This window comes from Diadema antillarum, unplaced genomic scaffold (genome assembly GCF_040938485.1).
Source record: "Diadema antillarum isolate AM-2024a unplaced genomic scaffold, OU_Dant_1.0 scf00000195, whole genome shotgun sequence".
NCBI lineage: Eukaryota > Metazoa > Echinodermata > Echinoidea > Diadematoida > Diadematidae > Diadema > Diadema antillarum.
This window is the reverse complement of record NW_027271084.1, coordinates 275,761-302,623: the sequence shown is the minus strand read 5'-3', so window position 1 is coordinate 302,623 and position 26,863 is coordinate 275,761. Positions and strand designations below refer to the sequence as shown.

Genomic DNA, 26,863 nt, shown 5'->3' with positions numbered 1-26,863 from the left:
TTCTTTTCTCTCTCTGCTCCTACTTTCCTCCCTCTCCAACACTATTTCTTTTTCCCTCTCTCTATCTCTTTTTTCTAACACATACACACACAATATAAATGCTAAGTTTGATAAATGCAGTCTTCTACCTTGGCAACTTTAACCTCCAAAGCTTTAAGAGGATCTTACAACATTCACACACACACACACACACACACACACTCACTATCTCCCTCTTTTTTTACTTTCTCAGTGATGATGGTTTTTGTTCCATCTGGTTGTCCTCTTTGTTTGTTTTTTCTTATTTCCTGGCACTTATCCACGTCACTGTATCAGAAGTTTATCCTCAAATTCACAGTATCGATCCAAGGACTACGTGTGGGCGAACAACTGGCAAACAACTTATCTTACTCTACAAAGCCAACAAGCAAATGTGTTGAAAACATGTGACACTTATATTATAGTTTTATCAAGTTTATCCACTTCCGTAGCCTCACAACTCGTGCCACTATGAAAGTGAGGATCTGAGTCTTAGGGTTAAGGGTAAGCTGCCACATTGGGTAAAGAAGAGTGAACTTGAACCACACTTGGCAGTGAATCAAACTATGGGTGTTTGAAATGCCTCAGGAACATGCATGGTCCCACTGAATGACTAGTCAGGAAGGGGCGAGACGGAGGGGTGTAGTAATTCCCCCATTCCCATGTGAATGAGAGAGTACAAGTAACTCTTTTCTCTTCTGTTTTTTTTTTTTCTGGTGGGGAGGGGGGAGGCGATATTTTTCCCCCCCATGCCTCATTAAGCATGAGGGAAACAACACAAACCAGGTCTCTCAGGACCGGAGAATGGAGGAACGGATTGTCAGCCCTACGTGACAGAAACCCGATCCACTTTTGAGATGAAATTAAGTCCGTCACTTTGGTGGCAGGTGCCATGTTTGCTCCAAAGCGTGCAGGGAAAAGGAAAAAAAAACAAAGAAAAGATGAGTGAGGGTGGTTGGGTGGATGGGGGAGAGAGGATGGGGAGTTGGTATTGGGGGAGGAGTCCAGTGGGAGAAAGGGTTTTAAAGTGAAGGAAAAAAAGTAGGAGGAAAGGAGTTGAGAAAAACCAGGGGATGCGGCTTATCAGTAAGATTTATGTAAAGTATTAGAGTGGTCCATGGAGCATCTGATGACAAGCGGGACACTTCCAAAGATGACCAAGATGGCGGCTGAATAGATAAAGCACACATGCATCACCATCACATCACTTTTGTTTTTGTTTTGGGGTGTTTTTTTCTCTTTCTTTTTTTTTTTTTTTTTGGGGGGGGGGGGGGGAGGGGGAGGCTATATCATGCAAACTTCCAGAGGACAAACTTATCATTTTGAATGATAAAATGCAGGTCTCAAAACATATCAGTGTACAAAATTTCAATTGACTTGGAGTCTTTTCTTTTATTTCATTCATTTGTAAAAGAAAACTGATGTCCTGTAAAGAATTCCCTGATTGTTTTCTCTTTGTTTTTAAAGAAAGGCTGTGTGTCATGAATTCATTTATGGACATCAAATGTGTGCACAGTAGACATTGATAGTGCCAAATAAGTCAAATAAGAGAAGACAGTTCAGAAGCCTAGAATCAATATTGTGTAACTGATCATCTGAAAATAAGATGACCATTATTCTACTTGCAATTCTCGGTAAAACTCATCATTTGCATGGTAAACCCATATGGCCTAGAGAAGGTGTTTACTTTGTCCACTTTGGAGCAGTCTGCATGCTCATCTTCCTCTTCAGAAATATATAAAACTTACGTTAGCAATAACAGCTCCCCCCCCCCCTTAAAAAAAAAACATGAAAGAAAATACAGTCAATTTGCTTCTAAATGATATTACATTAGCTCCAGTATACATGGGAATGAGATTAGGCTAAGGAGAAAAATGATCAATTCATCACCCTTCTTATGATGACACTTTGCCCATCCCTCAGTTTTAGCTCTACTGTTGATGAAAAGAACTATTTCTGCCAGAAGCGGTATCTATACCTAACAGTCAGCAAGAATGAAATCTCAGGGCTTTTTTTTTCTCTCTTACACACACACACAGACACATGCACACACACCTTAAAAAGGAAAAAAAAAGGTTTTATCCAATGATACAACAGCCAGTGTTGAGTGTCCTACAATTTTTTGGTTCCATTTTTTGGGAATTAGGTCAGAACAAACTCAGTGAGGGCAGAAGATTCCATCTGACATTTCATTTTCGTTAACAACTGAGGAAAAAAAAAAGAGGGGGGACCTTATCGACCCCATTTGTCAATGATCTGGCGCTTCCACTTTACAGGAGCGAAGTTTGAAGAATTTCCAATTCTGCCCCGAGCAGAGGGGGGACGTCACTACTCCGACTGCACGCACAAACACGCAAGACACCAAGCAGGCCAAGCCAGGCCGTGGTGGAAGAGACTGTTGTGTATTTCCACGCTCACCAATCAATCGCGGCTTGTTTCCTTCTCCCCTGTGCGGCCCGGAGGTCGTTTGTCTCCAAGTCATGTTGATGCACCAGTTCCTTCCTCCCACTTGTGCATTAACCCTTAGACTACCATGGGATAAACAACTGCATGCCATCAAACATGAATCATGAATGCAAACATGTTTCACATATATGTTGCATTCTGCAGGTGATATGTGTTTTCAGAAGTATTCTTTCTTTCAATTTATTTCTTTATTGGCAGCTATTCCTCGGGGAAGGATGATGGGGAGGAAGTTGAATGTCGTGGAAGAAAATGACATCTTATGTTGCTATGAAGATAGTTGATTACATTCAACCCTCGATGTGCCTGGACACTTAACTGTAAATTGCCAAGCTTTTTCATTAGTGTGTGGGTAACCCCCACCCCCCCTTCATTTGACCTTATGGTAATTTAGGCAGCCCACACAGGTATAACCCCTCAGTCCAAAAGGAAGGCTATGATAGCATACAAAGGATTATGGGATTAGGTAATCTCTACTCATTGACATTTAATTTCAAGACATCGAAATCAACTGATGAAAAACAGGTATAGACATTTCTGTCTTTTTTTTTCTACCTTCATTCTAATGAAAACCTTTACCAATGACCAAATGCATGAACTTTATTCCCTGCATTGCGGCATATTGCATTTCTTTGTTTCGCATTAAAATTTGCTTAAAATTCATGACTCATGGACTGTGGGTTTTTCATTTGTGTGTGTGTTTAAATCTGTTAATTTACGACCCATGCTCCCAAAGTTTTTTTTTTCTCTGCTATTTCCTTCTTCCCCTCCTCCTCCTCCTCCTCCTCCTCCTCCTCCTCATGATAATGATGAAAAGGGTGACAAGTAGGAGGATGCTTTGACAGTCTTCTTGGTGGCAGGAATTTAGGGGCAGGAGCAAAATCAATTGGGCCATGTTTATTTTGAGATAAGCGGCTAGCTACCTTGCCCTCCTGATTAACAACGGGGGTCAACTTCTGTTGCCACGGCGAGAGAGATTGTCTACATCTCATAAACCACCACCACCACCACCATCATCAGTGGTAGAGGGGAAAGACACCTGGGGGAGCTGTATACCTCCTCCATCAAATCTCTGTAAGTCAATTAATGTCAGTGGTAAAAATTAGAAGAAAAAGAGCAGAACAAAGATACAGAGGGTGATCCCAGAAGATGCTCAGATCACATAAAAAATAACCCAGATATATTGGGATAATCTTTTTTTTTTCAAATACCAGAGCTTTGCTCTATAGTCAAAGGATGTTTAATTTGGTAGATATTTATAGATATGAGCTCTTTTTTCTTTAAAATAACCAGAATAGCGGGAGCTGTAGTAGCAGTGTATTAGAAGTCCCAACACATATCTACAGAAGATGTTGAAGTACTAAAGAAAGTGAACATACACTGTAAAAAATGCGACATGCGACATGTTTATGAACTAAACACAGTGTTAAAAATCTAAACACTTTGTTTAACATCTAAACACCCGGTGTGTATAGCACGTGTAAAGTATTGAGAGTTAAAGTGTTTAGCTTGGAGTGTTTAGTTGGAGTGTTTATTCTGGTCACGTTATGTTAATCTCAATATGTCCATATATATATATATGGAGAAGTGTTGGAAATGGTGTGTAAATTGCAATTTCTAGTTTCCTTTTATCACGAGAAAGTGGAAACTGTTACGACATCAAGATGCACTATGAAATAATTCATGTTTTAGGCCTTTCATGGAAATGCCTAATCAATAAGGAAAAAGGATAACCTAAAAATATGTAATACAACTGTAATAAATTTATATTTTGGTTTCGCAGGTACAGTCCTATATTTTAACTGCTAGAAAAAAATGGGAGTTGCCTTTGTTAATGATTTCGTTCATGGTTTAGGGCATTACCCAAATGTTTGTTGGTTAGGCCTAAACACTTTTACTGTCAGGATAAACAGACGCGTTTACATTTAGAACGCCTCGTAAACACGTTCTAAACACCGCACATGTTTAACATAAACACTGTGATACTCGTACTCTACAAGTCAGCAGCGCATGTGACATGACGGCCGCGGCCACAACGCACGCAGTGGTGCCTTGTGCGTGCGCTTCTAGCGCACACTCGTGCTATGAATGATTATGACCATAATCAATGCACAATTAATTGGCGGGAAAGGAGATGTGCGCGCGCGTACGTACCTGTACGGATGGATCTGTGTGATTGGCTGGCTGGTGCTGCGATTGCATGCCCCAGCAGCGTGATATGTGCGTAGGCCTACAGTACGTGCGCATTCGTTCTAGGCTTGGTCGTCCACTACACTGCACTTACGACTCGATCGACTGCATAAACTGAGCTGCTGCTGACTCGACTGCACTTGTGCACTGCATATAACAAAGGAGCGGATCTAGCTAAGATGGTGTCGAAGGGATAAAGTTGTAGCCTGGCCGGCCTGCATGAAAGCGGTGAGTTTCTGCTAAGTCGGTGAATAACAAGATTTATTGCAAAATCGCCCTCGTTTAATGTAAAACTGTAGTAGGCGTGGAAATAAGCTACGCCCTTAAAGATTTTGCTCGTTTGTTTTAGTTTTCTATTTCTAAATCTAACGACTAAGTTACGTTAGAACGGGGGAACGTTACAATATCTAGGCCTACACTCTGCAAATTACCGGTACCGTAGTTATGGGTAAACTCGGCCTAGCGGGTAAACTCACTGTATCTTTAATTTTACGAAGTCATGAAGTATCTTTCATGTGAATGACGATGGGTTAGTGACTATATTTTGAGTGCAATTCAGTTTTATTCCCTGTAAATTCTTCACTCAACAGGTGGTGAAAATTGAATGTAAAGCCCATTAGGATGTCTTGGAAGGGGATGGCGATGGCACCAAAGTGGGTGACGATGATGTCCTGACGTGTACTGTATAAATCCTGAAAGACATTACATCTGCTGGCAGAGAACGAGGCATGGTGCAGTCAGCAGAGTAAATCGACTGGGGATAGTACATCACTGTATACCATGTACTACCCGTGTGGAAAGTGGAAATCAAGTAAGTACTCAAAATTGCAGAGCCAAATCAATGAATATTATGTACTTAAAGGGCATGTAAATGAGTTTCTATAAAATACAGATTTTAGATGCTTTAAGTTCTTCTGTTTTGCGTGTGTGTGTGTGTGGTTTTTGTTTTGTTTTTTTGTTTTGTTTTGTTTTGTTTTGTTTTTTTTGGGGGGGGATTACCTACTCCCGACTCCCGAATTCAATCCATTAGCTAAAATAAATATGGAAAATTGATTTATTGCAAATATTGTTGAAAGTGTAAATTACAGATCTTCACCCAAGAAACAAAGGATACAGTATGGTCGTAACTCTGCTTGATAATGATGATGAATAAGAAAGAAGAAACAACAACAACAAAAAAGACTTGAATTATTTCCAGAAAATTCAGCAAAGTAAGTAAAAACTGACGCAAGACACTATGTGCTAATTTGATGAAGGGATTCTGTCATTCCTTTTAATTTGAACTTGCTTATGGATTCAGTCAACTTCTTTGCTATCCATTCATTTTCAGAATCTATGGGAGCAGTTAAGTCCATTGTATTGCAAAGCCAACTGATTTGTTTTCCTTGTGTAATCATTTCTTTTTACCAGCACCAGTATGTCATGGAAGAATTGATCAGGGATCACGCCAAACCTGTCTGGATTAGAATGAAAGATGCATGCGCTTACTTCTATACAACCCGTCTAAAGAGTGCAAACATCTGAGGATTACAAGGACTTCGCAAGATATACTGATATACAGTATATCTATAGGCCTACATGCCATATGAAGGGAATGAACCATTGATAATGATTTTGAATGTTAATAATCTTTTTCCCGCTAGCCATGTGATGTCTCACATCGTCATGATGCACTACAGACCTATTAGGAGGCATCCCACCTGTTAGAGCAACCTTTCTTTTGTTTTGTTTTTTCTTCACTGACAGTGTGCATCTAAACCTGTATACTAGAATAAAGTAAATCATATGGGGGTTGATAGGATTTTGTATGCGCTAGGGCTTCAGTTCTCCGTGTGCGTGTATGCGTGTATTACATAATGACGAACCTCTAAAGAAATATGAAGGTAGGGGGCCTATATAATTCGAAGAGGAATTCAATGCTTATTTGATGAAAATTGGTTTTGAAATGGCAGGGATATCCAAAAAAAAGCGATTCTATTGTCCTCTGTGCTTACGATAATGGTCACCTGTATTCTTATTGCTCATAGATATGTGTAATTGTCTTATTTTAACAGCTGGTACGTAAAATTGTAATGTTATCTATTAAGTAAAGACACTTGCTCGAAATCGTTTTGCACTACTAAGAAAAACAGTTTTATTCACTTCATTTTATTCATCAACCAATATCCTTGTAATTCACTGTTAAGATATTACTCAAGAACTTTGTTCGATTGGCTTTCTGTTATATTCTTGTGCAAAAAGGAATATAGAAATCAAAACAAATCAAATCAAATCAAAATATCAGCCATTTCATTTTTTTTCCCCTCAGGTGCTTCAAATACAATCAGCAGATATTGGGCGCAAATAAGAGGCCAGTAGTTGCATTTGTTTGGAATTCTTTGCAATTTTCTTATAGACCTGATAGGAAATGCAGCATTCGGTAGTTAATATTTTCTTTCTGAGATATTCTTGAAATCGGTCACATGGAGAGAGGTATCAGAAATGTAGTACAACATGCATGGAGAATAGGGAGGAGTCTTGCAACTGACTGACAAATTGACAAGGGAAGAGTCTTGCTGATCACATCGCGTGTTCATGACAGCCTTGCATACCCTCCCGCCTCCAGTTGCAATGCATTATTTTTTCTTTGTTCATATCCTCTTGTCTTTACCAAAAATTCTGCTGTGTCGAGATTGAAAGTGGCCCTCCATACCATGATTATGTGGAGTATGATGAGACTGATTAGACTCTAATAGACTATTCATGTATACCCATTGAGTTTGACTTCTTTCTCCAAGGTTCTAGCAAGGTAGAAGTTTTTTCTCACTCACCTTTTGAAATCCACTAACATTCTAAGATTTCTCTTGAAATACCAAAAGTGAAAAATCAATACAGTACTGTTAGCCTACATGTACTTTCAGTGAACGTCGCAGTGAAAAAGAACGATATCATGTATGTATTTAAGTTCCATTATTGGTACTGATCAGGGAGTGCAGATGTTCACCACAGGCTAAATACAGTGAAAACTTTTTTTTTTCTTTTTTTTTTCTTTTTTTTTTTTTTTTTTTTTTTTGGGGGGGGGGGGGGGGGGGTCTCTTTATGATGAGTGCATCATCTACACTCCCTGACCAGTACCAATACGACCATAGTGTTGTGCATGGTATAATTTGCCGTGAGCCTAATTTGGTTCGGGTACACCCCAAAGCACTTTGCCAATAACTGATGCAATCTTCAAGGTCGGCATCGATTTGTTCACAGACTGCAGTTATGTTCCTGGAGGTTATACATACATGTCAAGCTTCCGAAGCGTTGAGTTGCAATTCATAATCAACAAGTTTATTCGTTTGTTTTACAATACATGTACTAAGAATTAGTTCTGAATACAGTAGAAAGACGGCAATTCTTGAAAGTAGGCTAAGAATTACATGTGACTGAAAAGTAATTGTTAAATGCAATTTTTTTTTCTCCAAAATGAGTTATGTGTCATTTCCTGCAAATACAAACTTTACTGTGTGTATAGGAGAGAATTCCATTCACGTCTTCGTGTACAGGCCAGTGACTCCCAGGTATCTTGCATTTAACTCAGTATGGTGTCGTATAGCAATAACATGGCAATATTTAAAGGGGAAATCCAGTCCAAATACAAGTTAGTCTGATAAGAAAGAATAAAATATTAAGAGTTCATTGGATCGTTCATTTGATCGAAATCGGATGTAAAATAAGGAAGTTATGACATTTTGAAGTTTCGCTAATTTTTGAGGAAACAGTTCTTGAATGGTTGATATGAATATGCAAATGGCAACGTGGGCATGTCATTCCCTCACAACTTACTTAATTTCAAGTTTTTCATTCAAACGCAATTATTCCCGAGGCTCAAGTCCTGATATATCTAACTGATCACTTTTCTGTTATTCAACCAGCAATACCATAATGTTTCACATTTCATTAACATAAACATTGAATTTCATCATTTTTTTTTTTTTTTGGGGGGGGGTACACGATCAATGGAAAATTGTTATGGCATGGTCAACTCACTCATTTGCATATTCATATCCACTTTTAACTGCTTTGCAGAAATTAGCAAATCTTCACAGTTTGATAACTTATTTTTCATCCGATTTCATTCAACTTTTTACTGTTAAACTGGTAAGGTTTTACTCTTTTTTATCAGACTTATTTATTGGACTCGAATTCCCCTTTAAAGGATTTTAACTTATTATTCATCAGATATTGCCCAAGCTTTGACTGATGTTTTGATAACTTGCATTCAGAGAATTGCCTTTAACTCTTGTAGCCAAAATGTTTCTGAAAGCTAACCCAGGTCTTCCCTGGTATTATGCGATGTAAGTGTGCTGATGATTTGGTACATACTGGGTAAATTCTATATAATGTTACGCGTTTATCTTATTCCATGCAAAAAAGTGGAAACAATCCACTTTACATTAATAAATACATGGGAATTAACATGCATGATGATATGTCTCATTTAAACACGTAGAAATTAGCATGTATGAATGTATGATGTGTAAACATGTCTCATATAAACACGTGGAAATTACCATGTATGATGTGTAAACATGTCTCATATTATAAACACTCAGCATGTATAAGGTGTAAACATGTATCATATAAACACTGAGAAATTACGATGTTTAATATGTAAACATGTCACATGTTTAGTGTATGCAATTTTGTGATCGATCTAAAAATCAGACATGTGTTCTGAGAATAAACACTAAAATGGCAAATAAACATGTCGCAGTGTTTTTAATCTGTCACAGCGAATAAACATGTCGCAGTGTTTACATCGTAAACAGTGCGTCATGTTTATTTTTTGGTTCAGTGTTTAGATCTTAAACATTGTGGGTGTTTATGTGACTGTGCGGTGTTTAGTATTTAAACACTGTGAGTGATTACGGTGTAAACGTTTGGTGTTTAGGCTATAAACACAGCAGGTGTTTAGTTTTTAAACATCAGAACCGTTTAAAACATAAACATGTGTGTGTGATAAACACCTAGGGTGTGCTGAAAATAAACACAGCATGTGTTTAGTTCATAAACATGTTTAATATATAAACACGTCGCAGTGTTTTTAAACTGTCACAGAAAAGTGTTTAGTTAGGTGTTTAGAAACTAAACAAATTTTTTACAGTGTATGAAAGTGTCTCCCCTAAAGCCCCAAATCTCCCTGTCTTTCTTTCTCCTTGCTAATACAATCAAAACAATGTGATATATTGAACTGTAGCTACACTGATGAGTTCATAACATTGCAATGCCACTATATGAACAATAGAGTAACATCCTCACACACCCATCAAGATCTCAATCTCGATTTGTCTGTACAGACTAGCCCTTCGTGCAGTGCCTGGCTTTTGAGAGAGAGAGAGAGAGAGACCCATCTTACGCAAGACATTTGCTGGCGTGATGAAAAAGTTGTGTTTATTGCAGGCACTCTGCATGATTAGCCCTGGTATGCATCACTAGAAATTTATGTGACTGGCACTGGCTACTCGGAAGATGTCCATGAAAGGGAAGAAAAAAAAAAAATCTGCCTACATGCACTTTGCACTAACAAAGTCTTTTTGTATGCAAATTTACCATGAAATAAATGATCGATAATGTCAGATAATTCGTGATCATTATTTCCTTAATTGATTCATATGTTTCTACGTAATTCTCTCTCTATCTACCAATTTTATTCATACACACACAGTAATGCAAGTACATAAGCACATACTTGCATATACACATATGTGTGCACAAAATTAATGCCTCTGTGCTTCTTACTGTTCGATGCCAATGTGGTATGAACAGTTTTTCAATATGTATCATTATGCAGAGCTGTTACAACATAGAACTAGATATCTTCCACCACATGATTCTCTTGCCATGCAAGACACACACTGAATTCTCTCTGCACTCTTTACAGCATATTGGATGCAGGGGCTCCCACTAACCCCTCCAAAATTGATGCGTTTTATCATGCGAGGACGTACAAGACGGCCCTCTCTTCGTACGTATATCATACTGAATTTCAAAATTGTGGGAAACATGTGTAGATACAGTAGGTCAGAGAAAGAGAGAGGAAAAACTGAGATAAATAATGCAACCTTTTCCCAGATGGCAAAAGTCATGCCAGGAACTAGATTTCTCTTCTCGTCGGTCGTCCGGAGATGACGTGGAAAGACCAGATCTCTGTTTCAATGGATTTGAATTCTTTGTATCCTGTCTGCCCTGGGGCAAGGGATACCCTTCTCTAGTACTCTGCCGCAATAGAAGTAGAAGCAAAAAAAAACAACAACAACAAAAAACCTAACAAAAAAAAACCAAACACAACAAAAAAACTTCCCTACTTTTTGACATTCATCAAGACCCAAGACAAAACAAAACAAAAACCAAAACAAAACAGACTACTACTAATAAAAAAATGAAAATAAAATGGTATTAGATAGACATTCAGCATTCCATACTCTCCCAGCTTTTGTTACAAGAATGGATATTTCATCAAATGCCCTTATTTACCCCTAATATACCAGTGGAAGAACATTTTGGTGGTATCCTCTTCATTCAGAGTGACCTCTGTGGAAATAAACAGTTAAGGGTGAATCTTCAGCATCTCTGTAGAGCCCCAAAGACTGACCTTTTTGAACACCATATCTTTCAAAGCAATTTGTGAGGGGTGTCTGCCACCATTCACAAAGTTAGGACAGCAAACTACATTACACTGGAATGAATTGTGTTGCCATAAACAGCTACTGTATGTTTGCTGTGCCATTAAATTGTTTAAACTAGGTCATCTAAACCTACCCTCTGGATTGTGCCCCAAATCCAGGACAGAAAAATCAGGACACACATGCCAAGATAGATTCTGAGATGAAATGCATCTTCAGCTACTACAGTCATTGATTCATGTTGTATCTTAGTACTGTTTATGACCTTGCAAATATATTTTGAAAAATGTCTCAGTTTGTAGACATGTCTGCTTTGAAAAATTATACAATGTCAATACAAAACTTACATGATAACAGTGAATCTGCATTTCAAAAATGTTTTCTGCAAACAAAATGTTGTTGACAGTTTGTGTCTCTGCAGATGTTTCAGTGGCCGGGTTCACACGTACAAAATAGTGGGATGACGATCGTGCTCCATATCTCGAGATTTTTTGCGAGCATCCACACGTACCAAATTAGCGGGATAGCAATCACGCTCAGAATCTCGAGTTTTTTTGCAAGCGTCCACACGTACAGAATTATCCCGCTAATTGCCGATAGAGATAACAGCCAACCCTGCAAACTGGGTCACACAGCGCCCTTCTCTATCACTACCTGCGTGCACTTCCCTTTGTCCATTGTTTTTTGCGCGTCAGTGGTGTGGTTCGCGCACGGTTGTTGTGGTGCGCCAAAGAAGTGAAAGAGGTGAAGTATGATGGGATATAAAAACTCGAGATTCTAATCCCGACCGTTCACACGTACCAGCGCGTGGCCAATTATCCCGCTAAATGATGAACTAGCGTAAGATTTCTTGGGATTAGCATCGCGATGCTTATCCCGCTAATTATCGGGTTTTTTCTGTCCACACGTGCAAAAAACTCAAGATACTGATCGCGATGCAAATCTCGAGATTTGTATCCCGCTAATTGGTGTACGTGTGAACCCCCCTAATAATGCAGTTATGGGATGTTTTCTTAATCAGAATCTTATCAATACAATTCATTTGTATGGAAACAACAATCTATACAGACCAAGACTGATACATGACAACAAAAGACAAATGTAATGTTTGTTTGCATGATCTTCAGAGTACAGGTACATCCTGATTCCACTGACATTCCTTCACTATAAAACCTACAGAGGAGCCGACACAAGATACTTTCTCTGTTTTAATATTGTTTCACGTACATTGCCAAAAAAAAAAATGAATAAACCAAATACTTAGCACACTTTTATCATCCACTGAAAAACACAATGAAAAAAATATTTGTGGAATATTTTGTTGTTCACAATCATGCATGTTGACATCTTCGCTTATTCCCCCTTATCAACATTCCTCCCCTACCTATTTTCTCTCTCTCTTACACACGCATACACTCTCATTCTTTCTCCACCAATCGATTCACTGTTTTAGTTGCCATGGGAACCAACAATGGAACGTGCCAAAACCAGGAGAAAAGTGGGGGGAATTGTGATCAAATTTGTCTAATGGACCAAAATGGGGAATGTATTAGATGCTGCAGCATGGGCACATAATTTTTCCCCTTCTTCGTCTTTTTTTTTCTTTCGGGGGTGGGGGTGGGAGGAATTTTAAAATCATGCAGCTTGAAAGTTAGGTTGTTGTCACTCCTCTTTCAAAACTGATCAACAGAATTCAGTCACTTCACTGACATCAAAGGTGTTGACAAAACATTGGCCTCCTATGAAACCTCATCAATGTTCTTTATTGATAATACATGCATATACTAATGTGCTCTTTTGGTGTAATTTTAGTCTGCCTCTTTTGAGCGCAGTAGGTGAAATATTTGACACAAGAAAAATACATCAATTTCTTGCAATACAACGTCGGTCTCACAAATATTGAACATTCATATTTCACGCCTCATGTGTGGATGGCTGGAAAGACATCAGACAGCAAATCAAATCAACTTGTTTGTGTGAATAAAATCATGCCCCGCCTCCTTTTTGAAACAATGTTCAGGTATTGATAGACATGTGCTAAAGAGTACCCAACTCTGCCTTATTGAAAACAGATTGATTTCCTGGTATGCCTCAGAAGACTGACAGTAGGCACAGTTTTCAACAGAGTGTCTGTAATATCAGGAGAAAATGAAGGACGGAGGGGACACAGATCTCCCTGTTGTGTAGTAGGAAGAGGACAGGTTACACTTTAATCACCGAGCTGCAACGTTCTGCTTGAGATTATACCACCTGTTTTGTTTTTGCGGACTCTGGTTTATCTCCCTGTTTGTGAAACTTCATCTGATGTAATTTTTTTTTTTTTTTTTTTTTGGGGGGGGGGGGGTCATTGTTACTGTACCTGCAATCTTTGTTGTCAAAGTTCATTGAGCAACTATCTGTAGAATATTTGTACATCAGCTCAAATATGAATTGTATCGGGAATACACACAAGCCACCTGCAGACATACACTCAATAGTCATGACAGGCTGCTATCTCCTGATACGCCTTTGCAATGTGGACACAGTGAATGTGGTGTATACCAATACACTTTTTTGTGGGGGTGGGGGAGTGGTATGCATATATGTCAGTCTGGTATGCAATATCGAGCCCATGGTTAACTTTTGGTTTAATAAAAACATGCATACACACAAACACACACAAACAAATATAAAGACTTCAGGATAGGCAATCATTAAATGCCTGGACAAGTGCCTTTGTGTGCTTATGTTTTGCATATTGGGGGGGGGGGGGGATCAGGCAAGGGAGAGAATCATTTGCCATACTCTGTCTCAAAATTAGCTTCTCCATTTCAATCCTGCTCCAACACATTTTCCAACACTCGCAAAGTCCTGAGCCCCCGTTTCAATCTATATGCTAATGTCAGTTTTGATCACCTTGGCCACAGAATAAGTACAGCAGCTCAAGATTAGCATGTTAATCAAGTCCATGCCATTTCCTTCTCTCTTTTTTGAGTATCATTAGTTCTTCCACTTTCACCTCCAAGACCTGTCAAGACAGAGATAGGTAGAGGATGAAATATTCATGCCTAACATTCCAGTCAGTCCCATTTACGAAAATCTAAATCCCTCGCATCTTTACCCGTCTGAATCTTTACAGAGTCCCCGACGTTTTAAGACGCTCACTAGGAGAGTCAGGATTTAAAATGAAAGCCATCAATTTCGGTGGTGGTTTTATAATCTTTTTTAATGAAAAATTCATCACTGAGATGAGCCAAGCTGCAGATAAGCTGCTTCCCTTGAACATGCACTGGCAAGCATCAACGAGACTGTACATCACCAGCTACTGTAAAAGCGGTCATTTGCCACTAAGTAATTTTTCGTGCTCAACTGGGTAAGATGAATTTTGTGTGCTTTTAATTCCATGGAATCAAAATGTAAATTACAATGACACAATTTTGACAGGAAGCAAATTTGCGCGCTGAACTATTTTCCCACCAGTTTCATACCACACAAAATACACAAAAATTTCCACTATTTCAGTACATCAAGACATTTGTGGGGGATAGATAGAAGACCTTGGGGATGTGACAAGGGCATTCCAATAAGCTGATGTACCTGGAGAGCACAAGTTCTGAAAATTTCCATGATTTCTCTACCCACACAAGCAATCCCTGTGCTTTACTTTATATTCTTTCCCTACATTCAAAGAGCAGAAAAGATAAATGCAGAGTCCAACATATTTGAGGAGGAGGTGGGGGAGGGATGGGGGACATTTGTCAAAACAGGAATGGTGATATGTAGCAGTGGCCTTGAATAGATTGTTATCTGTACATATACGTATATTGATATTTACTGGAAATAAGTGTCACTGAACTGAAATAGACTTGAAAACTGAAAATAAATCTGGCCACAAAGATCAAGACTTCCCAAACTTTGCAGGTTCACAAACTCATTTATCGGGAAAGGGAGCCTATGGCTACCGTATCTGGGAAATTCCCGATATAGGTAACGCCAGACGTAAACTCCTGACTCACTTGAAAAGGGGGAAAAGGAAGGGTATCTTCGACATCGATATTCACACTTCACAATTCATTCAATTTGTAACGCCGATTGTCGCACGTCCACCGACAGGATTAGCTACAATGGCGTCAGGGCTGCACTTGCCTCATAAAGTGTCATCCGCGAAAAAAAAAAAAGACAGAAGAGAGAAAATAAAAGGATCTCCTTGCGGCAGAATTTTCGTAGACCCTTAACCTCCTTGTTACGACTGGTCGTCTTCCTATCTTCTCCATAAGAAGCTCCAGAACTCATCCCCTCCTTGCACCTCCCTCTCCCCCTTTCCCCCTCTCCCCATCCCCCCCCCCCATCCCCCCCCCCCCCCTTCAATCCGTTTCTCCTGATCTCGTCTTTCCTCCCTTACCTTAGAAGAGACTGAGTATCTTTCCTGCCACTGTTTTCATTGTTCCTCTGCCAGATATTTTTCGCCGGGGGCACCGCAGATATGGGGTACACATTTTTTTTTTCTCTGTTCTCTCTCTCTTTCTCTTCTTTCTGGGTGACATGCATTTCCACCATATTAACCTGCCATGAGATGCAGAGTGCATGTTGCACCAAACTCCGGAGCTGCCTCGGAGAGAGGGATGTTGGGGGGGGGGGGTAGAGAGAGAGAGAGTGCAGGCTTGTGCATACGGATCATTCTCGAGTAGTTTCTGAATATGCACTTTTCACGCTGTAGGTGCAGACTATATAAGATAATTCCATGTGCATCAACCTGCATAATGGCCTCTTTAATGTTGCAAGCCTCCCAACTGCCACAAACTTTACACCTCTATGAAGATGGCTTAACAGCATTAGAATAGAGCACAGCCCCTCTCCTGTTATATTGTATGCAATATTTTTTTTTTCAGTTATACAGTGTATAATACAAAGTGGTGTGTCAAATCAATTTGATTTAAACATTTTTTTTCTTCAAAATAACTGGTATAGAAGCAGGCCTTGACTGGTTGTTGTTTTATTTATTTAAACACAGGTAAACACACGGTTTGGACACCGGAAAACATGATCATTTGGTGATAGGATATGAAAAATGCCATACTGAGCAAAATTAAACAGCTTTGAAATGAACCTTGGACAAACAAAAAAGAGAACAATAGACTTGAAACACCTTTTCAATGTGAGTCTTAACTGTGAAAATCAAGATTGTCAATCTAATTTCTGCATTTTATCTGTGAGCATAAAAACAGCCATCTTTATCAGATTATATTTCAATCCATGTTTTTTTTCTTTTATGTCAAATTGTTATATCGTATGTATGAGGATGTTCAGACCACCCATTCCCCATATTCTGCATTCTATGAACAACCCTGTTTAAGAGCCTTGGACCTCAACACCAAACACAGTCTACAGACTGCTTTGATGCAAGTCCCCCTCCCTTAACCCCCCCCCCTCCCCAGTTTTCAAATGTGGGCTAAACAATCAGAACTTGCTTTGAATGAAAGATATATTTATCGTCGTGTCTGATCGAATTGATACAAGCAGATAAGGGATGGTGCCAATTCGAGCTGCATCTGCCATGTGACGGATCAAAGAGTGCAGAGCCAGAGACGGTGTCGGTTACACGGCAGCACAAACATTTTGTTTGAGCATGGAGGAGAAGTGGTGTCTAGGATGCCTCATTAGGACGTTGGAGTGAGCATCTCCGGTTTCCGTGGTTACATCCAGGTGGAGTATCCATCCACTGGCCCCGCATCCCAAGGAAAGCTTGACTGGTGGTTGGGGATGGAGTTTGTTTTCCTTTTACCAGCTAAAGATGACACCCCCTCTACCCCCCCCCCCCCCCACTCTTCCCATTGGCACACAAGACTTGCAGCACTGTAAACACTGCCCTCGCCTGCCCATCATTCATGGCGACAACGCCTGCCACTTGAGATATAAGCTCAACCAATACCAATCAACTTTGCTAGGAATCCATAACACCGCTATCTAATTTGGCAGCATTTTTCTTTGACAAATTTGTTATTTGACAAATTAGATTAAAGAATAGATTTGATCTAAATATAAGGGGGAAAAATATCATGTACACTTAATTACACCTAATCTGAAATGGGTAAATTCAGTCTGATATAATAGAGTGCAGAAATTCTATACCATTCAGCAGGAAAGATAGATAAAATTTTGAATGAGCAAAAGAATTAGAACCCTTCACCATAACAAAATCAAAGATACTCATAAGAATAACAATGACACATCACCATTTCTTCAAACACTTCTGAATTTCACTTCTCATTTGCCACTTTTCAAAACTGTGCTGTCTACCGAAAAATTAGTGCTATCAGATTGTCGATGATGCATCTCACACAACTCACCAAACATTCAAAGCATGAAATTGGCAGTACGTTGCTCAACCTTGTTCTAGAAATATCCATTACTTTGATTACATTTCAATACTGCTCAGTAAGAGGGGTGTCATCTTGTTTATATCTGGGCTACGGCTGACATACGCGTGTGATGAAACAGAGTCACGGTTGTGAGTGCTCATTCTCACACAGCATGACACAAGTAATCTTTTTGCACGACCCTCTACGATAGCTGGATCTACCTTTTCAAACGAGAATTCACTTTTTTTTTCCATCTTATTCTCAGTGCCGGCAGCATCACGGCTGCTGCAATTAAAAGGAACTGCCTCTGGTGTAGAGCACCTGGATTAATTATTTACAGTTTGGGCGGGGGAGAAGTTTATTGCAAATCCCGCGATCAAAGCGAAACCGGAGACGGCGTGGAGCAGATTGAAAACGAGTCGCCAGTGTCACGTCACTCTTACTCATCATGAATACCTTGCTCCTTAGATGGGGGAGGGGGAGGGGGGTGGTGGGAGGGGCAAGCAGGCAGGAGGTAGGGCAGCTTTTTACTTAAATGGTTAGCAAGTCTTACAAAAATCCCAAAATAGGTCAGATTCACCGATTATTTCACTATTCTTAAATATTTTTCCTTCAATAATGGACAAGCTACTGCATTCATCTGCACATACTCATAGATAATTCAATTTAATACTTAACCCATTGAGGACGAGTCCGGAGTATACTTGGGCAGTTGCCTGTGGGAAATGAATGCATGTTGTAGCAATATCAGTCCATCCTCAATGGGTTAAGATGCACTTTGTATGTACTGCGTAAGATGTTGTATAAGCTTTCTGGTTGTAGAGAAAAAGTGCATGCTTTTAATGTATACATAAATTCTGAACTGTTGGTAAACTGGTCTACAGTTACTACACATGAATGTGATCTCGCACGCATCATATTATGCATGATTGATAAATGCCAGACCACACAACTGTAAGCTTCCATACTGACTCACGCATGATCATACACACACCAACAGCAACAGCAACCTCATATGGTTACATCATGTCAAGTGTTCACACGATTTAATTTACGGACCCGGGCACTTGTTATGTAATTATTAACTCGCATGTGGCAAGACAGAGATAGAACGTCAGAGGTGTCTTGTCTAGCACTTATAGTGAGGCTGCTGTGTTGAGAATTGCTTAGTTTTGAATTTGCCTGGGAAGCTTAACTCTCAATTATGATAAAATGCATTATAAAATGGGTTCAAGAATGTAGCCAATTGGAAGCGCTGAAATGAGTCACGTGTGCGTGCATTAATTTCTCACTAACATGCACGGCCTGACGTCACAAAGTTTACACTAGCAGTGCACACTCAATCAGTTGTTACAAGTGCGTCGCGCACTACTATACGCGCTGTCAATCCTGTAAACAACTTCTAGTTCGGGCTGCCGGCCGGCCGGCCTTTCTTGTGTGCATTACAGTCATGTGTGGCGTACGTATACTCTTATACGTACAGTACTTATATGTGCGGAATTTCCGAGTGCGACGTGCGTAAATGTTTGGGACGAATATCTTCGGACATCATGACTCTTGAGCGAGTGCTACATGTAGCTGACTGGTATTGACCCACAAAGGTACGTGAAAAATGCTGTTAGTTTTCGACCCATTTTATAAAACAAATGATGCACTGGATTATTTCGTTGCGTTAGTGGAGATGCAGCTCACTCTCGGGTATTTACAATGTAGTCCACTAAGGCACTCTATCCTGTGCATCATTTGTATAATGAAACATCTAACATAATTCAGGTGACAATATTATTCACGAATGACATGTCTGTGTAGCCAGCTTATAACGAGACTGTAACAAGCACTTTGTGTGACATTTTGGAAAAGAAAGCTAACTTATTTGAAGAAAACAGAAGGGGCATTGGCTTAACAGTCCCTATCAAAATACTGCTTATGAAATTTTTGAGGTCTGGTTTCACTGTGCATCCAATATCATAGGAAATGATTGAAACACAAACTACAAGTTTATAATAAAAATTAACAAACAAACAATAAACAAACGAAAACAAACTGACCTACATAATCTATATAAATCTGTTTGCCAGTCCTAGTTAAGGCATGCAAAACTCACAGACGCAACCAAGGGGAATCAAATGAAGATATATATTAAAGTCAATATGACTGTATTCTTGGATGAGTTTTTTTTTTTCTCAGAAGGAGCCATCTTGTTAGCTATATCACACTGGTGAGAGCAAGAGGAATGTTGGTTGCATGTGAATCTTCTGTGGATTTACAAATCAAGTAAAGCTGACTACCAAATACATGGAAACGTCATTGGTGAAAAGAGCACACCCAAATCAGCCCACTTGCTTTCCTACATCATGAAAAGTGAATACAAACTTGCAATGTAAAGAGATTCACACTTGCAAGTTGTCTGTGGCCTTCCTTATAACTTATCAGATGCAAAGTTTACAAACAACATGAATTACACCTTCATCTACAGATGTAAAGTTGCCACATCATCAAAAACAAATAAAAATCTGTAACGAGATTCATATTTGATGTTTGAAAGTGGTGATTTTTTTCTCTTCTCTTCTTCTTTGTTTGTGCTATGACAAAAAATAAAAAGATATGAAGCAACCTAGATCATACCACACATCATGCCATTCTCATATATGTCTAAACCACAGATATTTCATTTCAATTTTGCCGTCTGCCAACATCAGATATAAAGAAACATATACATATTCTCAGCCCCGTGAGACAAATAACCCAAAACATCAAAAAGTAATTTGTCACTACTATTTGCTCAGACCAGCTTTCCTTTACCGCTCTCTTTAGAATTGCTCAATATCCACTCCAATAGATGAAAGTCAACTATTGACGTTTCCTCCTTACAACATCCGATGCGAATCATTTCGTCGCTTTCCAATTTGTCACAGATTGCCCCCCCCCCCCTCCCTCCCCACCTCGTGATTGCAGAGCTATTCCGGGTGAAATTTGCGAGTCTCGATGGCAATCACGCCGGGGGTCCGATTTGTCCAGATCATTTGCTCGCTGAACGTGTCACGGGGTGCCAGATTTCAATATCTCCACAATGAGCCACTTTCATCGGTCTTGTGTTTCGTTTGTTCATTGGTCCCTTCTCCCCTGGGTTAGTTGTGCAATTTAGTCTGCCAAGCCATGATACCAGCGGCCCATCATGTGTCTGTCGCTAACTGTGGCATCCATGTGTCAGTTTGCATCTAGACAGGCATCTACCAAAACACATTGCTACTAATCAAGGGCATCTACAGATAGAACTAGCTCAGAGATAATACTGGAGCCCCGATTAGGCACAATACCAGCAAAATGATTGTTTGATTCCCCTTTTTCTCATATCAGTCGTTGTGTAAACAGATCTTGATTAGGATCTTTAGATATTTTTCATGCCTCTGTTGAAATTCTCTGTACTGATTACATACTAGAAGGAGAAGGAAGCCAGTTTCATCTCACATATCTTCAGTAACCAAATCATTCATTTTTCACTAAAATGACATCATCAAAACAAAGAAGAAAGGAAAAAAACATACACATAGAAAACACAAGACAATTTCTACTGTACACACCTCTGTTCAAATCTACTATAGATAGCACACATGGAAAAATCACTAGATAGGGGGAAAAAAATGAAGGCTGGCGCATACAGACAGCCATTGGCCTTCATACCAAAGCCGGTAGAGGCTGTGTATGTGAGTGACGCATGATTTTAACTTGAAGATGAGTCTCATTTTCTGTTTTTTCCCTCACACAAGGATGCATGAAAGCAATCAAGTCCTTCTCGCTTCCACAAGGGCAAAGAGTCTGCCTCCATCTGTTCGCTTGGCACCTGTTCGGGCAGCGCCACCTCCAAGCAGGCATTGGCACTTCGCATGGCGTTCGATCGTCACCTGCCTTTACGATATGACTTCCCATTCTCGCCTGTCCAGTCACTCTGGATTCAGAGGGAGAACTTCATGTGCTTCACAGATATATAAATCTACATTTGCTTTGGCTCAGAAACATAGTGGCTAGGGCATTCATCCCCATTCCTGCCTCTCTAATCACTCTGGATTTAGTGGGAGAACTGTATGCGCTTCACAGATATATTAATTTACCCTCATAACCACTGAATTTTACTTTGGCTCAGAAACAATGTGGCTAGGGCATTTGTTGTCATGTAATTGTTATGTTGGTGGTGAGGGCAATGGTGGAGGTGCTGGTGGTGATGTAATTTGATATTGCAATCAACATCTATGGAAACCCACTAGAAAACACTCACGTATGTTTACTGACTGGATGATGGGTAAGGTATGTTCACGGACTGGATGATGGGTTATTATATTTAACAAAGTAAGCAAGCAAAACACATCAAAGACCAAAAAAAAAACAGTAACAGCCATGTTGAAGTTGTATAAATGTCATTACATTTGCTGCATGTGCAGAGACTAATGTATACATATTATTACAACCATTTCACTATGAGGACTGATACTTTAGATTACTTGCTCTTTTAATCATTTGACACAACCATTCGTGGCTGTTTTCAACTGAAACACTAAACTCATAAAGCAAAAGATACTCACCAGCCCCTTTGTTACATAACTGACAAACAGCTGTCCTAGTCAATGACCTACGATTATTGCTGTATGGCAAAATATTAACCCATTGAACACTATACTTTGGCAGATCATGGGAAATGCATGTTATGGCAAAATCAGCTAGTCCTCAAAAGGGGTTTTCTACTGGCGTTTTATTTCACTCCTGTACCTACTCAACCTTATCATTCCATCAATCCACATTTGAATTGCTGATACTTTCTACTAGACCTCAAATGAAGGAGTTTGCCGTCGTCTCTCAGGAGTATTACACTCTGAACATTGCAATGGGGATTTCCCCCAGCTTATTCTCCCTGATCAGTCTCCTGGTTATGGGCATGCACACATCATCAGTGGTTTATATGAACTGTCAAATCTCCACGAGTTGGGCATGCATAAATCACATGTTTTTCATAGAAATACCAGCCATGCCAGACTCTTTGAATGCTTCCCCTGCATTCTTTTCTCTGTAATTCTGAATTCACATATATTCCATGACAAAAAACAAGAGCTCAAGACAGAAATCTAATTCACACACACACACACACACACACACACACACACTTGCAAATATGTATGTCCATATACAGTGAGAAAAGTGTCTCATACAAAAATGTGAATATATCGGGATATATGAATATATTATATGTGTTGGATCTGTGATGAATTCAGAAAAATTGTATGTGCCACACTAAATCAATACATACATGTTCTATACACACACACCACATATATATACTTGCATACACAAATATGCATGTTTGTAATCACATAGTGAGAAAGGGAAAGAAAAAGAGATAACTACTGCAGAGGGAGAGAGGGGAGGGGATATAACAAAATGATACAGTAAGAGAGGGGGAGATATAAAGATGTAGGGAGACAAACACTTCTGCAAAGTCAGGACTAGGCACCTAGGACTGTGAGTTGCCTGCCCCAGAGTATCACAACAGACTAACGTTGGACTTGTTTCCCCTCTCCGGGGGCAGGCTGGGTAGCCCAAAGATGATGATTTGGGAAGCACTTTCAATGATCCAAAAATTAAACACAGCCCCTAAAAGGTTGGGGGGTAAGGGGATCAAGTGGTGAAACAACAATATTTATTGTTTTGCAGGCAGGGATCTGAGTTCAGGGGCGGATCTAGGAATTCTGGAAAGGGGAGTGCAACATGAATAAGAATATAATAAAGGGGGCACATGCACCCCTTTTCCTTCTTTTTTCTTTTCATTCTAACAAAAATAAATGGGGCCCGGTGCCCCTACCCCCCCCCCCCCCCCATCTGCCACCGGAATTGGAGAGAGAGGGGGGAGAGAGAAGGTGGGGGGGGGGGGGGGAAGAGAGCACCAGATAGAGCAAAAAAAAAAAAACAGATCCAGCACTCCATACTTCCTCGCACTAATGTTTTGACACCTCTGGGGTTCTCTGTGACCATGTCGATAAACATTGGTTGCCATGGCGAGTGCATGACGAAGCAGGACAAACCTGCTAGGGCCCACAGGGGGTGTCATACCAGGTAAATGATTATCATTAAATGACATTTTCACTGAAAATATACCCACGGGGGCAAGCCTTGGACAGGCCGGTCGAATTACATAGTCGCTGTGTTCTGCTGCTGATGAATATTTTCAACTAAGCCAGTGAACTCCCACATATTTTTTGAGAATGAGAATGAAAATTGCAGCAAATAAATTTGACTGCATTTATATTTCAGCTCTAAGTCCTATCAGTAGTTCTGTATAGAAAAAAAGAGATACTGCAGAAGATAATTTCCCTAAATAAATAAACTTGCCAAGGTAAAAAAAAGTACAAAAAAGCAACATTTTTAGGACCTTGGAAAGGAAGCATAATTGGTGTCATAAATATAACACAGAAAATGGAAGAAAAGGATAGATTTATAAATGCATAGTAATTGTTCAGAGGAATCTGACATCAATCATACACTTTTTTATTGGTACAATCAAAATCAAATGGAAAACTTCTAAAAATGATATGAAAGAGAAATCACATACAGAAATGCACATACTTATATGTTATATTTGGTACATATACTGCAATGTGCCTTACCTTGTTCACACATGGCCCCCTCCCACCCTAGGGCACAGTTGCACATAGGTGTTTCCCCAAGGATGAAGCAGGTACCACCATTCTCACACGGCCAGTCCATGCACGTCAGACCTGCCTGCTCGATGGGTTCGGTCGGGCCGGTCGTGGGATCCAGCTCAGCGTCGGGGTCGGCCCCGTCGCCAGAGCCGCTGCCCTGGCCGTCGAGGTCCTCGTCGTCAGTGATGAGGGTGTCCGTCGTTGGTGGCTCGCCATCGATGTCAATCGTTTCACCTGGAGAAAGATCAAGTGTGAAGAAACATCCACTAATACCTGTAACAAGTCGAAGAGGTCAAAGAGAATTCGTGTAAACTCTGGCCCCATGTCATATAAAGTTGGCATGACAGCAACTTTTGCTGCAATGGCAAGTGTCACGGTAATGACAAAAATCCTGCTTCCTTGTTGGCTGTTGCTACAAGAAGTTGACGGTCTAGCAAGAATTGCTATCATACATCTTTTATGAAATGGGGCCCTGGAAGATCATGCTGCTGTTGCCAATGACAACAAAGATGCAACTGATGATGATGATGATGATGATGATGATGATGATGATCGCTGATGAAGAAGATGATAACTGGTATGGTGATTGGTGATTATAAAAGTGAAGCAGGATTAGGGAGAGTGGTAGTGTCTTGTATGTATGTTCACGAACAACTAATTTGTTATAAGGGGTCGAGGGCAATTACCCCCTGGGCAATTTTCCCAGGACCCTTCCCCTGGCCCTAATCCTAATCCTAATCCTAAACCTAAACCTAACCCTAACCCAAACTCCTAACCCTAACCCTAACCCTAACCATAATCGTTACTCTAACCTTACCACTTAGCAGTATTTAGCCGGGGGGGGGGGGGGGGGGGGGGGGGGTAATTGCCCCGATACGTGTTGTAAGCTTAATATAGGTCCTTCTATGTGGTTACAGTAATAATGTTCACATTATGCTAACTTTCTTTCAACAATACAAGGGGTGGCAAAGATAAATAATAGTTCATCAGGTCTCCATCAGGGTTCCATGACATTTGCTCCTGTGACAATTGCTCCAATGAAATATCTGCACACTTTGCCAAACACACATTACCACAAACATAACCCTAACCCTAATCCTAATCCTCACATTGAACTACACCCAAAGTCCCATCACAACCCTAACCCTAACCCTTTAAGTCCTTGGAGAAAATAAGACCGGAGCAATTGTCGTAGGAGCAAATGTCACGTCACCCTTTGTAAGTGACCCTGTTGGCAAATGGATACTGTCAAACGAGGAATGTTTGCGTGCATTTTAATTTTGCGACTTTTGCGAGAGCCAAGATTCGCGAGAATCAAAATGCACATGAAAGTTCTTGTCTACACTATATGCACTGAATGTTAGAGGCAACTCGCGAAAATTGCGTGCAACAAAAAAAGGCCGTCGGCTGCAATTTGCGAAAATATCATGTTTTACAGTAATGCAGAAACCATCACATGTGAACCAATGAGAAAAGGGATGCTCTCTGAAACTGTATGTCAATCAAACATCCTTTTTGCACCTAGCAGGATGTGACCCACATGCAAAATATCAAATATGATATGACTGAAAGCAGAGCTCCACTTCTGACCCCAGAACAAAAGTGTCATCCCGATTCGGCCATTCCACGATGGTTTATGATGTAGCTAATACATTATCTTGGGTTGTCTTTACGTCATCACGAACAGCTTTGAAAATCATGAAGTAAGTGGAAATCAATTCAAGATCTTTAAGTGCAATGTGAGGTGAATTCCCTTTGTAAATGTATATGCCAATACACTACTACATATTATGATACAATAAATAGAAATAAGAGATTCCAGTCCTGTGGTTACAAACAGAGTAAATAGAGATGCCTACACCAATATGACTCAGGGCTTTTTCTCTATGCTGCAGCCTGAATCTAATATCTTTAATATGTTTGCCCATTCATCCATTCACTAAACAGTCTCGCCAATCTGCAAAAGAATTTCATTCTCGACATTTAAAATGTCAAAAAACGTGGCTTTACTCAGTCAGGAAATGGTTTCTTCTTTTTTTTTTTATTGCAAAATTCAAGACAGGATGAATTCCTTTCACAACCCCTAATTTTTTTCCAACCAGCACAAATACTCATAGAAATCTAAGACTTCAAAAACTCTGTGAAAACTAGAATGTTTTTTTTTTCCACTTGGTCAGGGTTCATTTCATTTGAATTTGGGTCATTTCAGCCTCAGGTTATCATTAATACGCAAAATGCTCCATGCCCTGCTGGTAAATATGGCAAGGTTTCACGTCTGATTAGACCGTTAGCATGTCGGAGGTGTTTTGATTCCTACAAAGCAAGTGTCAAAAAGAACTGCACTGATGTTGTTGGTTTTTTTTTCTGCTCAATTCATACAGAGACATTCATATGATGGCTAAGAAAAGAGAAATCAAATGGAAATCAGCTCACTACACTACAACATATTTTCAAGAGATAAAATTTACCCAAAGTACGATTTTGACCAAAATTCCCTTGTCTTAACCCGTTGTGACGA

General features: G+C 39.9%; 1 protein-coding gene across 1 annotated transcript in view; it reads right to left on the bottom strand.

Moving 5' to 3' along the window:
* The window catches only part of LOC139723597 (pikachurin-like), a 152,410-nt gene that overhangs the window by 44,328 nt on the left and 81,219 nt on the right, over positions 1-26,863 (bottom strand). Inside the window, exon 3 of the mRNA XM_071634831.1 lies at positions 24,310-24,579. Within this exon, the coding sequence (XP_071490932.1) occupies positions 24,310-24,579 (270 nt within the window). The remainder of the gene's footprint in view (positions 1-24,309; positions 24,580-26,863) is intronic.